General features: G+C 47.6%; 1 protein-coding gene across 2 annotated transcripts in view; it reads right to left on the reverse strand.

Annotated features, from left to right (window-relative positions):
• The window catches only part of Bcl2l11 (BCL2 like 11), a 36,761-nt gene that overhangs the window by 14,714 nt on the left and 8,909 nt on the right, over positions 1–13,138 (reverse strand). For both annotated transcript variants that reach the window (XM_041670900.1, XM_041670899.1), the window contains one exon: positions 15–124. In XM_041670900.1, coding sequence (XP_041526834.1) covers positions 15–124 — 110 coding nt within the window. The remainder of the gene's footprint in view (positions 1–14; positions 125–13,138) is intronic.

Genomic DNA, 13,138 nt, shown 5'->3' on the forward strand with positions numbered 1-13,138 from the left:
GGAGGGGTCCTTACCCTCCTCGTGTAAGATTCGTTGAACTCGTCTCCAATCCGCCGGAGCTCCTGTGCAATCCAGATCTCAGGGCGAATATCTGCAGGTTCCTCCTGAGACTGCCTTATGGAAGCTGTGAGGGCACAAAGAGACCAGAAATCATGCCAGGGTCCACAGCACTGAGAACATCACACATGAATTTCTAGGAACAAACCCATCTCACACACTCCCGTCCTTCAGGACACCCCCTGGCTTTCAGGGACTCTCACTCCGGTGCTGAGAACCATGAAGGACGCATCATCTTAGTGAATGGCCTAGGCGGCTTTCTGCTGCTGAGGAACCGGTTTATTTGGCTCTCACAGTTGATCACAGTCCATCAAGACGTCAAGGAGCAGAGGCAAAAGAAGCAACAACGTTGTTTACTAGCTAGCCTACTAAGTCTGCCTTCTTATACAACCCAGGGCCACCTGCCCAGGCTAGCCCTGCCTGCAACAGGCTGGGCCCCCACATCAATCATTTATCAAGAAACTACCCCAGAGATTTCCCTGCATGCAACCTGAGGAAGGGAACTCCTCAATTAGGATTCCCTCTTCCCAGGAGACTCTAGCTTGTGTCGAGTTGACCAACACAACAAAGCAGAACCAGTAGTCAATGTGTAAGTGACAAAGAACTAACTTCACAGAATTGGAGACTTAGACTTACAAGAACTAAATCATCCTGGCCCAGCCACACATACTCCTACTCCCAAAAGAGTCCTCAGCAGCATGGTGGAGATCACCAAAGAAACACGACAGCAACCGGTGATGTGGCTTAGTCGTGAAGGCAGCTGGCACCAAACCTGACAAGCTTGATTTCCGTCCCCAGAATCTACAAGGTGAAGGCAGAGCACTGACTCACAGCTGACTTCTGCCTTACCCATGAACACAAAGTAAATGGAACAATGATGAAAAAGAAATAAGTAGCCAGGCGGTGGCGTCGCACGCCTTTAATCCCAGCACCTGAGAGGCAGAGGCAGGTGGATCTCTGTGAGCGCGAAGCCAGCCTGGTCTACAGAGGAAGTTCCAGGACAGCCAGGGCTATAAAAAGAAGAGGAAGGAAGGAAGGAAGGAAGGAAGGAAGGACGGACACCAGTGATAAAGAATTTGCCTAGCATTCATGGGGTCCCAAGGGCTATCCCTAGAACTACACTAAAAAAAAAAAAAGATAAAACATCAGAGAACATAAAATTTTAGTTCCTTAGTAAAATACCCATAATACCCACTTTGGTCTTAGAACAAGGCACAAATTCCTAGGAACAACTCAAACCCGATGAAACGTAGAAACCTGAGCTGCCCAGAAGATGGCTTTCTACAGAAGCAGGGCCAGTGACACCAAGAGCTCATCCAGACGGGAGAGGCATCAGCCCGTCTCTGGGTGTCACAGTTCCACTCTTTCCCCCATAGACACTAAAGAGAGATATCTAGCTTCAACTCTGGGGTTGGGCGGGTGTGTAGAGGCGGGGATAGATATATGCTTTATTTATGAGGCTGGTGGGATGATCGAACTTGCTGGTCAACTTACCTAATGTTCGTTATGGGGCAAGATTCACTGATTTACCCAAGGAAATGACTGTGAGCCATGTGGTTCTAGGAGGCCAAGCTGAGGTCTCATGGACCTGAAGCTCTTGATGACGAATTTCTTCTCTCTCCTCTCTCTTCTCCCCTCCCTCCCTCCTCCCCTCCTACCTTCCCTCCCCCCTCCCCCCCTCTTCCTCCCTAGACAAGGTCTGACCCTGCACCCAGGCTGACCCTGGATTCCTGATCTCTTGCCTCCACTTCCCAAGTGCTGGGGTTACAGGTGTGTGTCACCAATTGCCTGGACTCAAGATGCAACACGGTTCACACTTTGGTCTTGGTCTGTTTAAAACCTTCAGAAAATTGCTTGAGTTCTCAGCAACGCCTTCTGAACTCAAGGAAGCTGGCCTGCTTTTTGAGCCACCTGATCTTTCCTGCTGGCAAGGGACATTTGGGGATGGTTCGACTTCCTCTCTCTTGACTGAACCCTCTTATGAAGCAGCATGACCTTCCCCATGCATCTCATGTCTGCAGCACTGCTGTTCTTTACACACGGAGAGAATTATGCTTTAATCAGCATTGCCAGCTTCTCCCACTGTAACACGAAACAGTGACTAACTCTGATGAATGCCTCCACACTGTAAAAGAAGCCTCCTGGCATTCTAGCTAATTCTTCTCTCACATGTATGCTTCAGAAGGTGCTCGGTTTCACACTTGGCTGGGAACTTAAAAAGCCACTGAAGGAGCTAGCCTGGGTCACAAGCTGACTTATCAAAATTCGCACTTAGCAAGCACACCAACCCTGCTAGCAGCTATGGCTCTCTGGTGGCCAAACTCAACTTGTTTAGAGATAAATGCCTTGTTGTTTGAGGAGATAAGCAGCCAGCCTGTTTCTCCCATAAAGAACAGTTCAATGGCTGTTAGTACAAGTAGGTACATAGATATAGATTCCTACAGCCCATCAGGGAGGCTCAGGGTGGGAGAGAATGGAAGCCCTAAGGTCCACAGACCAGATTCTGAAGAGAAAAAAAAAAAAACAGAAAAAAACAAAACAAAACACTGAACAAAGGACCAGAAACAGTGGCAAGCCTGGGGCCCTGATCTGTGATTTCTAAGAGCACTTAAGAGTCAAGAGGGTGTATTAACCCAAGATAATGGTTAGACTAAGCTTAGTCTACACTGTAATCGGCAGGCAATAGCTCTGGGTTAGTAGGCAGGCTACCAGCTGTACTTAGGTGTAATTTTCAAATGCTATTACAAAATAGCGATGGACAGCGTAAACACCACTCACAGAGGAGGCTGGTGTAGCTCAGACTCGCTAACATACCACCCAGCCTTTGTGTGTGTGTGTGAGAGAGAGACCACGTAGCCCTGGCTGAGCTGGGACTGCCTATTTAGGCCAGGCTGGCCTCAAACCATCTGCCCCTGCCTTCTGAGTGCTAGGATTAAAGGCGTACACCATTCATGTCTGGCTGGTGTTTTGTGTTTTTAAAGATCAAGAAGCTGATTTCTTTTTTTCTGTGATGCTAAAGATCCCAAGGCCTCCAATGTAATGGTCAAGGGTTCTACCAATGGAGCCACAGCCTCCAGGATAGTTGTGCTTTTAGATTTTTATTTACTTTTATTTTACGCATGTAGCTGTCCTTGCCTGCAGGTACTTACGTGCACTGTGCATGGCTGGTGTCTGGGGAGGCCAGATGAGAGTGTCAGTTCCCTTTGAACTAAGGTTACAGATAGCTGTCAGTTGCCATGAGGGTGCTGGGGCTATCTCCCTAGCCCCTTTGGTTTTTGTTTTTTTGTTTTTTTATGAGAAGCAAATACTACTCCTCTGATCTAAACTGAAAATTAACGGCTAGTATCTGCTCCACGAGGCACAGGTAATATGCACACAGTAGATATGAACTACGCTAGAGTCTACGGTTAGCTGTGCACTTAAAGAAAAGCCCTCTGGGGATGAGTCTGTGTGTATGAGCACATGCGTTTATGCCAGTGTGTGCGGTCCAGAAGAGTGAGGCGAGTGTTATTCTCCATCCTTCTCTGCCCTTCTCTGCCTACTGCTTTTGGAGGCAGGGTCTCTCCCTGAACCCAGCTCACATTCTCCTCCATGAGGTCGGAACCCAGAAGACTTCAGCAGTCCTGTCTCTGTCTGCACTCAGAGCTGGGGTCACAGGCATGTGTGCAGACACCTGGGCTGTGACTCAGGTGTGGGATCTGAACTCTTTATGACTTTGGCAGCTTAACCAGTGAGCCATCCCTTCAGTCCCAATATACTAAGTTTATACCAAAAAAAAAAAATCCTATTTAGAGTATTTTATAAGGCATCATCTTCCTTTGTATTGAAGGCTTACTAGTTACATATATGGTATGCTGCTTAACAAAATATCTTACACATATATTTTCCTTGGAGTATAGGGATGGGGTGCAGGGAGGCTTCCTACTGAGCTCCAGTTTTATGCTAGTGAGTGCCATAATTGGTGCTGCGCCCTATGAGAACAAAGCAGAGCACAGAATGGTCCAACTCATCCCTTCTATACACAGTGCAGGTGAGCTAGAAGCGAGGTCTTCATTCCCAAGGCAGAGTGGCTCAGTTTCCTCCCACAGTTACCCTGCGCACCGACGACCACAGCTGTGGTACACAGACACCACAGTTGTTGATCTTCTGAAGGTGCACCTGGAGCCTGTGGGCTGGAGACCCAGGGCTCTGAGAGCATGCCACCCCACCTCTTGACTCCTGTCACCCTGTCTTGCACGCACCCGCTAACTAGTGATATGCCTGAGGATTATAAATGTTCCCACGTGTTCACAGAAAAGCTGTTTCTCAAAGCCCCTCCAAGCAAGAGGGCCACAGTTCTAAACCAATGAGGACTTTTTACACGCAGATAAAAATTCTTCAAAGGGGAAATTCTTAAGTCACAGTTGCAACCTCAGAACAGTTTCAGTATTTAAGAAACGTTTCACTCTGTGAACCTGGCATGAGTGTGCATGCGCGTGCGCGCGCCCGCGCGCGCACACACACACACACACACTTCAAGCAGATGAAGTGCACGAGACCACACATGTACTATGAAGCTGTGACTTGCAGCCAGACTCCAGCCCTGCAGGCCACTAGCCTGCACCAGAGGGGACTTCCCAGGCTCAGGTTTGTTCCTCTTTACTGTTAACAAATGCAACTATTAAAACTTTCTTATGTGCTGGGTCAAACACATGCAGCTTTGCCAAGTGTCCTCTGCCTGCTGAGTTTTCATATAACTCCAAGGAAAAATCTTTTGAAATCTTAAACATGATTTTTCTATGTGGCACGAAACCAATTCATTTTTCTACGCAGGAGCAGGGGAGGGAAAGGGCATTCCTGACGCCAAAGGGCCTCAGTGATGCAAGATGTGGGTCACTTGGTCAAGAGTTTTCCAACTCATAAGGCAACACAAGCTCCTCAAAGCTCAGTAACTGGAAGGACTGATATCATGGGTAGGTGGTTGGGAGTGAAATCAAGCTATGACTTCGTTGCACTGAACGCAATGGGTTCAAAGAAGTGAGGTCACATTGTGGCGCTCAGGGCCCTCCCGCCAGTTGTCCTCGCCTGCAACAGTACTGTGTAACAACACGGACAGGCGTCCTAGCACATCAACTTACAATCTCACCTGCAGTCCCAGATCAGGAGCAGGATAGCTCAGTCTCTATGACTAGGGGGCACCTCCTGTCCTGGTGGCCCTGGTTCCCACCAGCACTACAGTGTAGCCAAAGCAGAAGCCAACTCGAAACCTGCAGGAAAACTTCAGCTCTGTCTCTGGATGGTCAGTAATCCACAAAGATTAAAATTTTAAAGTAATAAGCACGAATTAAACCAAATCCATATTCAACTCAGAACAGGAAAAAGACTCCCTGATGTCCAAGTAGACAAAGGAATGTGTGACTTTGAAGAAACGATTGCTTATTTCAATAACACAACAGAACACACTGAAGACAGTCAAATGCAATTAGTCCACGTAGGAAGAAAGATGGCTAACCTCTCTGTAGCCGTCCCAGGGTTGTCCATTCCTGTCCCTGCCGAAGCTCTGACCAGACAGACCACCCACACCTAAAAGGGCCCCTCCAAAGATTCACTTCCTTGTAGATTCAAACCAGCTACAAAATAATCCCCCAAAAGATGCTTCAAATATGGCGTGGTGTGGGGGAAGGATGTCCGCAGGTAGACACTTTGATTGTCAATGTTCTCTGCGGCAAATAAAAAATTCTGGGATGTTGGATCAACACAGTAATCTGCTTACTTAAGTTTATCATTAGAAACAATCGTTATGTATTTATGTACACCCAGAGCTCACAGGAGGAATAGAGCAACCAGCCAGTGTGCTGAGGCAGCCTTCAACTCTACCTTAGCCAAGTGGTCCTGTCTCTTCCCAGCCAGGCAAAGGTAAGGGGGAGCTGTTGCCACTGTAGTGAGGGTACACTAAAGGCTGTGTACTCAGAAATGCCACCCAGAAACCAGTCAAGTCTCCCTCCTCATGCTCATCCCTTCCCTCAACCTTTCCAGGTCTTTTTTTTTTTTTAACTTTCATCATTTAATTTCTTGATAGACAAATCTAACAAGTCTACTGAGCCAGCTGACAAAAATGAAAGCTATCAGAAATAAAAGTACAGGGGGCTAGAGTTAAGCCGTCTGCTGTACAGGCGTGAGCTTGGATCCCTAGCACCCAGCACTGGGAAGGCAGAGACCGTGGGATGGTAGGACTCACTGGCTAACCAGCCTGAAGGACTCTGTGACGCCCACGTTCAGTGAGAGAACACAGTCGTAAAGTCTAAGGATCAGAGTGACTGAGGAAACACCCAACACCGCTGGCCTCAGCACACCTGTGCATGTAGGCACACGCACATACCATACACACACACACACACACACACACACACACACACACACACACACACAAATAAAATTAAAAGAAATAAAATTTAGTATTTATAAATAAAGCAACAGCATATAGCCTAAGAGCTTAAGTTTCTCTCAGGCACATTAGTGTCAAGCCTGAGTTGTCAAACAAATTCAGGACGGCACCTTCAAAACAGCTGCTAGAATGAAATGCTCAGAAACGAAGTGCACGACCCAGAGCCAAAGCTCTCCTACTCACTCTTCCGGCGTCCTCCCCACTGCCTTCACGTAGCCCCGAGCTAATAAGTCCTAACGGGCCACTTTCATCCGTTTCCAGCCGGATGGTTTGCAAAGCCCAGTTTCCAAAAACCTCTGTCTGAAGTTGGACAGAAATGTGGAAACTAGTGTTCACAAGGCCTTTCCCCTTCACCAAGGCCCGTTTCGTGCAATAAAGTCTAAAATGAGTGGCAAGTAAGATGCAGGGCCTTTTCATTCATCTCTGACTCCACATCAGAAGCCCTCACTATCCCTTCCATCTGAGCTGTCCCCCAAAAACACACTAGCCTATTTACTAACATGGGTGGCATGCGGGGAGCCCAAGCTGCATTACCCATGTCCAGAGACATCTCAGTTGCAGAGGGAGCACAGCTTCTAGTGGGAGACAGGGTAGACATCCTTGGTGACAGGCCACCTGGTTTCTCATCACTTCTGCTTACTGCCAGGTCAGGTGCCCTTTCCCACAGTGCTGCAGTCCCCACTGACAGCCAGTAAGTACTACAAAGCTCTCTTGGAGGAACTGAATGCTCCCTTCTAATCTTCCACCCCATCATGATTCTGCCCCAGGGCTGTAAGACAGCCTATAATAATCCCTCTCAACCATCACACCCTTCTCTCTCTCTCTCTCTCTCTCTCTCTCTCTCTCCTCTCTCTCTCTCCTTTACATTATTTTGGATTTTACTTATTTTTATTGTATGTACATGGGTGTTTTGCCTCTGTGAACATCTGTGCACCAAGGGCATGAGGCAGAGAAAGGACCTTCCGGAACTGTAGTTAGGTGGTTTTCAGTCACCACGTGGACGCTGGTGATCGAACCCAGGTCCTCTGAGAGAGCAGCCACCGCCTTTAGCCCCTGGAGACATCTCTCTAGCATCTCATCTCTTTTTAATCACCAAAGCTGCCAAACCTGATCCACAGCCAGTTCCTCTCGTGAACAACACGCCCTGGCTAGGAGGCTCCTAGCCATAACGGTGCCTTCTCTCCTGCCATGCTCCTGACACCAATGCTCTGAAGAGCACAGGGCGTCATTTCATACTCACCGGTCAGGCCAGGACACTCCTGTGTCTTGGTCTCTTTGATCCTGTCCCAGTAAATCTCTGGGTCAGCTCCATCTCTGTCCACTGCTGTTATTTACATTAAGAAGATTATGGGAATCTGACTGTACATCTTATTTTAGTAAGCATAAATAGCTTCAAAATTTCATTGGTCAAATGAACACCGGCCCTGTATTCACTTTAGAACAAAAACATAAAACCAATAACCCTTCCTATTGAGCCATTTCACCATTTACGCCACAGAACAATCAAAAGAACTACGTGGAAACCCTTGAAACGCAAGGACTGGAGACATAGCTCAGTGGGAAACCCCGGACTAGTGAGCAGGAATCCCTGGGCTCCAGCCCCTGCAACACAAGTATGGCTTGGACTGAAGACTCAGTGGTAGGATACCTATTCGACCTGGCACAAGTGAGGCCTCAGCTTGATTCTGCCTGGCAGCTGACACACTAGGAAGTCCTGAACTACAGGGTGTGTCTGAGGCCAACCTGAGTTACATAGGGAAAGTCTAAGCCCCGCCCTCAACAAGGCCAACATTACCATCCAAACCACAAAGGCAACATCCAACATCCAAATACATTAGCTCACTTACGACTTTCCTCCAGAATAGGTCATTTAGAAACCCAATGTTCCTAGCTTTCAGTAACTATAAATTACTTCATGACAAAATCATATTGGGGAGATAAGAATTTACACTATAATATAAAAACTCCTGGGTTCCAGAGTTAACTGTGGCTTCCCGTATGTAATTTAAAATCAGTAGCAAAAAAGAAAAACAGTGACAATAGTTTCCCCCTTAAATTTATGTAAGGTTTCACTCTTGACTGTTTTTTTTTTTTATCTCAGTGACAACAAAGACCAAGACACAGACTAAAAAAACAAGGGCAGAAACGGCCTCTGCAAAAGTCACCCCTTAGCTTTTTTTTTTTTTTAAATGAAAGCCTTAGTTACAAACTTAGCATTTATAATAGCCATATACAAACTCAAGCAGTAATTCAACACAGATGCACGGCCATAGCGGGAACTCGCCGAAAGGACCGAGACAACAAAACCTTCCCACTTCCCTGCACAAAGGCAGCTGCCTCCTTTTACCCATCTCGGAGGAACAGAATAAACTCTCCTACCTCAATTCCAGACGCTGCTTTGCATAATTGCAAAGACAATCACTGTGCTTGGACAGTTAATGGTTTAAATGTCTGTCCCAGCTGGGCTTTGAGACTCTTCCCAGACAACCCCAAAAGCTCCGCACCTTGAACAGGCACGTTAGACACGTTCAGGCTGAAGGTGACATTGAGCCACTTAAGGACGTGGCGTAGACCAAAGTCAGTTCTGTGACAAGAAAGAAAAGTAGAAAGAGCTAAATGCGGCTGCCAAAGAAAGCTGGAGGGTTCATGAGCTGACAGAGCGACTAAGATTAGTCGGAGAGGAGGTGGGAGCCAAGTTCCTTCACCAGCGGCCTGCCGCCAGCTTCAGGTGACAGTCAGCTTCTGCACACTAGTGCACAAGTCTGAGGGAGGTGGCAGAAAGACACTTCAAATGCACAAATGTTACACAACTGTGTCCCATGCCCTGCTTCCATACAGGTGACTTCTCAGTTGGGAAAACACCAGACTGAAATAAAGCTCAAAGTTAAGAGTGAAATTTATAGCTATGCTTAATCGGTCTGTTCTGATCACGAACACCAGCTCTGGTGACTGCAGGTGCAGGAAGACACGGGAAAACTGCTGTCACTCTGAGTTCACGGCGACAGCCTGCTCCTCTGAGCAAGCCCGTGACATGCCTCTCCTCTGGCCCACAGAGGCAGGGCAGACACAGCTGGCTGGCAGCGACAGCTCGAGCCCCTTCTGAAAAGTCCCCCATGTAATCCAGGATGCTGGCGTTGCTGTTGGGAGCTCTGACCACTAGAGTGGCCTCCCCACTCCCCTATTTCAGGCAAGAGCTCCAGGCACCTGTCATGATAATGGGACTATCATAGCAGAAGGACCAAGACTCCATGCCGGTCATTGGCTAAACCCTTCCACTGCTAGACTTCATCACACCAACAGTGCAGGAAGAGGGTGGACACCAAGGTAGCCCTCAGCACTTGCACTGCAGAGGCCAGGCTTGCAGTGGAGAAACCACACAGAGCTAAAATTCAAGAGAAATCAGGAGGTGAGCTGCTACAAGGTACAGCATGCAAAACTTACATATTAGTTTAAGTAAAGCTGAGGATTGGTGTCTCATAGATACTTATGTCATACTTATCCTGACCTCATCGCCACTATTTTATGCTGAGAAACTTGTCAAGGCTCCAAAAGCCAGACGAATCAAAGCAAAACAACAAAACAAACAACAAAAACCAAAGCTCTCTCACTGTCTGTGGGGCTGGGGATCAAATCCAGGGCCTTGGATGTGCTGCCAAGTGCTAGCCCACTGAGCTACATCCGAGCCCTAAGAAATATCCTTGCATTTTCTCTAGCATGGTCAACATATAGAAAAGTAACACAATATACTCTGTGCATCTTCAGACACAAGCATTCCTAAGGGAAAAACAGATCCTGTCCCCCTTAAGTGGCTGGAGAGACGGCTCAATGGTTAAGAGCATTGCTGCTCTTACAGGGGACCCAAGTTGAGTTCCCAGCACCCACATCAGGCAGCTTATGGCTCCCTGTAGCTGCAGTTTCTGGGGATCCAATGCCCTCTTCTGGCTTCCTCGGGCATTTGTACAAGTATGTGCATAAGTGGGCACATGTATACACACACACCAATTACAATGAAAACCTTCTAAAACTTTCTAATTTTTCATTTATTCTTTCTAAGTTGCCTATATTGAAATGTTTCAGTAACAAGAATAGGAAACTACACTCTGATACAAGAGAATGCGATCTGCCCTGCGGGGAAGGGGAGAAGCCGAACACCGTTGCATCCCAGCCTCTCTGTTACATGTATACTCATCTTAAACTCAAACAGTCGGTTTTAGTATTTCTTAGCTTCAACTTCAAACACACTCTCACTCCCAAGGAAACAGAGCTAAGTCCAAGCACACCAAGTAGTCCATACTGTGCAGAGGCGGGCAGCAGTACCAACGATATTAAGGCCAGGTTTCACCGTCAGACAACCAGCTCTTGAGGTCTCACTTTGGGAAAAGGCAGGAAAAGAAACCCACTCCAGGGGCTGGAGAGATGGCTCAGAGGTTAAGAGCATTGCCTGCTCTTCCAAAGGTCCTGAGTTCAATTCCCAGCAACCACATGGTGGCTCACAACCATCTGTAATGGGGTCTGGTGCCCTCTTCTGGCCTTCAGGCATATACACAGACAGAGTGTCGTATACATAATAAATAAATATTTTTTAAAAAGAACACTCTTTGAAGAAACACTCTTTGCCAATTCTTAGCTAAGGCTAGCCTATCCCCTTGCAAGTGACAGGGGCAGTCTTGAGTGATCAGACATCAGGCCTTCTCAGAAGTAACAGGCTGGTCCACAACACTGGCCTGCAGGGGAAAGTGGTTCTCTGCTTCTAAAAGACACACTTCTGAACTCTCGGCAAGTTTCTGCCACATCAAATGGTCCATCTCTAGCAGGAGGCCTAGGCTCAACCCCAAGCCAGACAGAGCTGGTACAGGCAGGGTTTCCAGCTACCCCTGCACGGTCCAAAGATTTGCCAGAGAAGCCAAGGTTCTTCTCAGGGTGAAGTTCAGGTCCACCAGCTGACCCGCAACAAGTTCAGACCTCCCTCCCCCACTCGAGAGAGTCTCTAGGAAAGAGTTTCCCCTCTTTGCTTGTTTGGTCTGGAACCAGAGGGCTTTTGAGTTACACACAGCCGTACTCCCACAGACTTCCCTGTGAGTTTCTTAGGCTCCAGAAGGGCAGTTCCTTTCCACAGACATCACAGAGAATGTTGCATGCCAGCTGTGCCTATGGCCAGCAGGGGCACCTCCTGGAAGGCAAGAAGAAGCAATGAGTCCCCACTGGGGGATTCCTGTCCAAGCTCCCACAGCATGTGGGGAACTCGGGTCCCCACAAGATGGACGAGGAGACTAGAGACAGACTTGACAGATGCGCTGTCCTTGGGTCAACAGAGGAGCAGCCAAGAGCCTGCTTAGACTTGCTCTGCGTGGTTGTACAAGGCTGAAGAGAGAGGCAAACAAGAAGGGCACTGACAGGGGCCTAGGGGCTGGAGATGGTCCATTCTACACTGCTTACAGCTGGACATATTTTCTTCTTCTTTTTATGTCTATGAACTTCTCTAAAAACAAACTTGCTATCAACAATTTTAATTTTAAAAGAACATGTCAGGGCATGTCCCTCATGCCACTATTAGTTTTTTAAAGACTTATTTGTATATGTGTGTGCGTGTATGGGTATATATGTGTGTGTATGAAAAGCCTTGTCCCATGCTGCCCTTGCTAGGCACCACTGTCCAGGACAGAGCGCCAGCTGTAAGTAGACAGATATCCTGCACCTGTCCCCCTCTCCAGCTTCCTGTACATAAACTAAAACCAATCCCTCTCCAGGCTATCTCTTCTACCTTATAATCTAATCACATACAACTATAAGACTTGGGATTTTCTTTACTAATCGCCCCTAGGGGCATTACCTATTATGGGATTAGATCTGGTTATCCACACATACAGGAAGCAACGGAGCACAGTCCCGGGCCCGGCCACCAGTCACACAGGGCAAATGAGAACGACAACATACGTGATAGTTATTAAAAAGAGGACATGGCTAGTCTCTTTCTAATGTTATTCCATGTAGACAGAAATAGCAAAAGGCGAAAGAGATGATTTTGAAAACTCTGAATTCTCTGTGGCCAAGGTCAATCAACATCACCTTGTTCTAATTTGATGGTGCACAGCCACCAACGTGTCAGTTTTAAAATGTGGGGTCCTTTGAGTAGGATAGGTGCCTTTTCTGGGGTCTCTACCCCAGAGACACCATAATCTAGCTTCCCCAGTGATGACACCTGGGGGTGGCGGCTATTGAGCCAAGAAGAGGGAGCCTCTTCAGACACCAAATCCACCTTGATCTTAGATGCCTGGCCCCTGCAGTTGTGGAAGTGAACCGCCGCTAAGCCATTCAGCCTGGAATTGTTATGACATCCTGAATGGAGTAAACACAAATGGCAAACACGACCTAGTTAAAAGATACAGACCCCTGAATCCCCAAGGGAGGGCAGCTCCATATCCAGGTCTGCCTTGATCATAAGAGAGCATTAACGTTGTGTGCAAAGCACAGAAAAATGGGCAAGGGGAAAGAGGAGGGCTTCTGGGGCTCAGCACTGAAGACTGACACCGGGGTAGTTAGCCTTCATTGCCTTCACATAGCCCGGACAGGCTGCTCCAGAAGCAGGCAGTCGGAGAGAATGCACCAAGAACTAACTATCTCTTCTCACCAAGGGCCCCTAGGAAAGGATGACTGAAC

This window comes from Microtus oregoni, unplaced genomic scaffold (genome assembly GCF_018167655.1).
Source record: "Microtus oregoni isolate MIOR12 unplaced genomic scaffold, Mior012 000020F_ref0000438, whole genome shotgun sequence".
Taxonomy (NCBI): Eukaryota; Metazoa; Chordata; class Mammalia; order Rodentia; family Cricetidae; genus Microtus; species Microtus oregoni.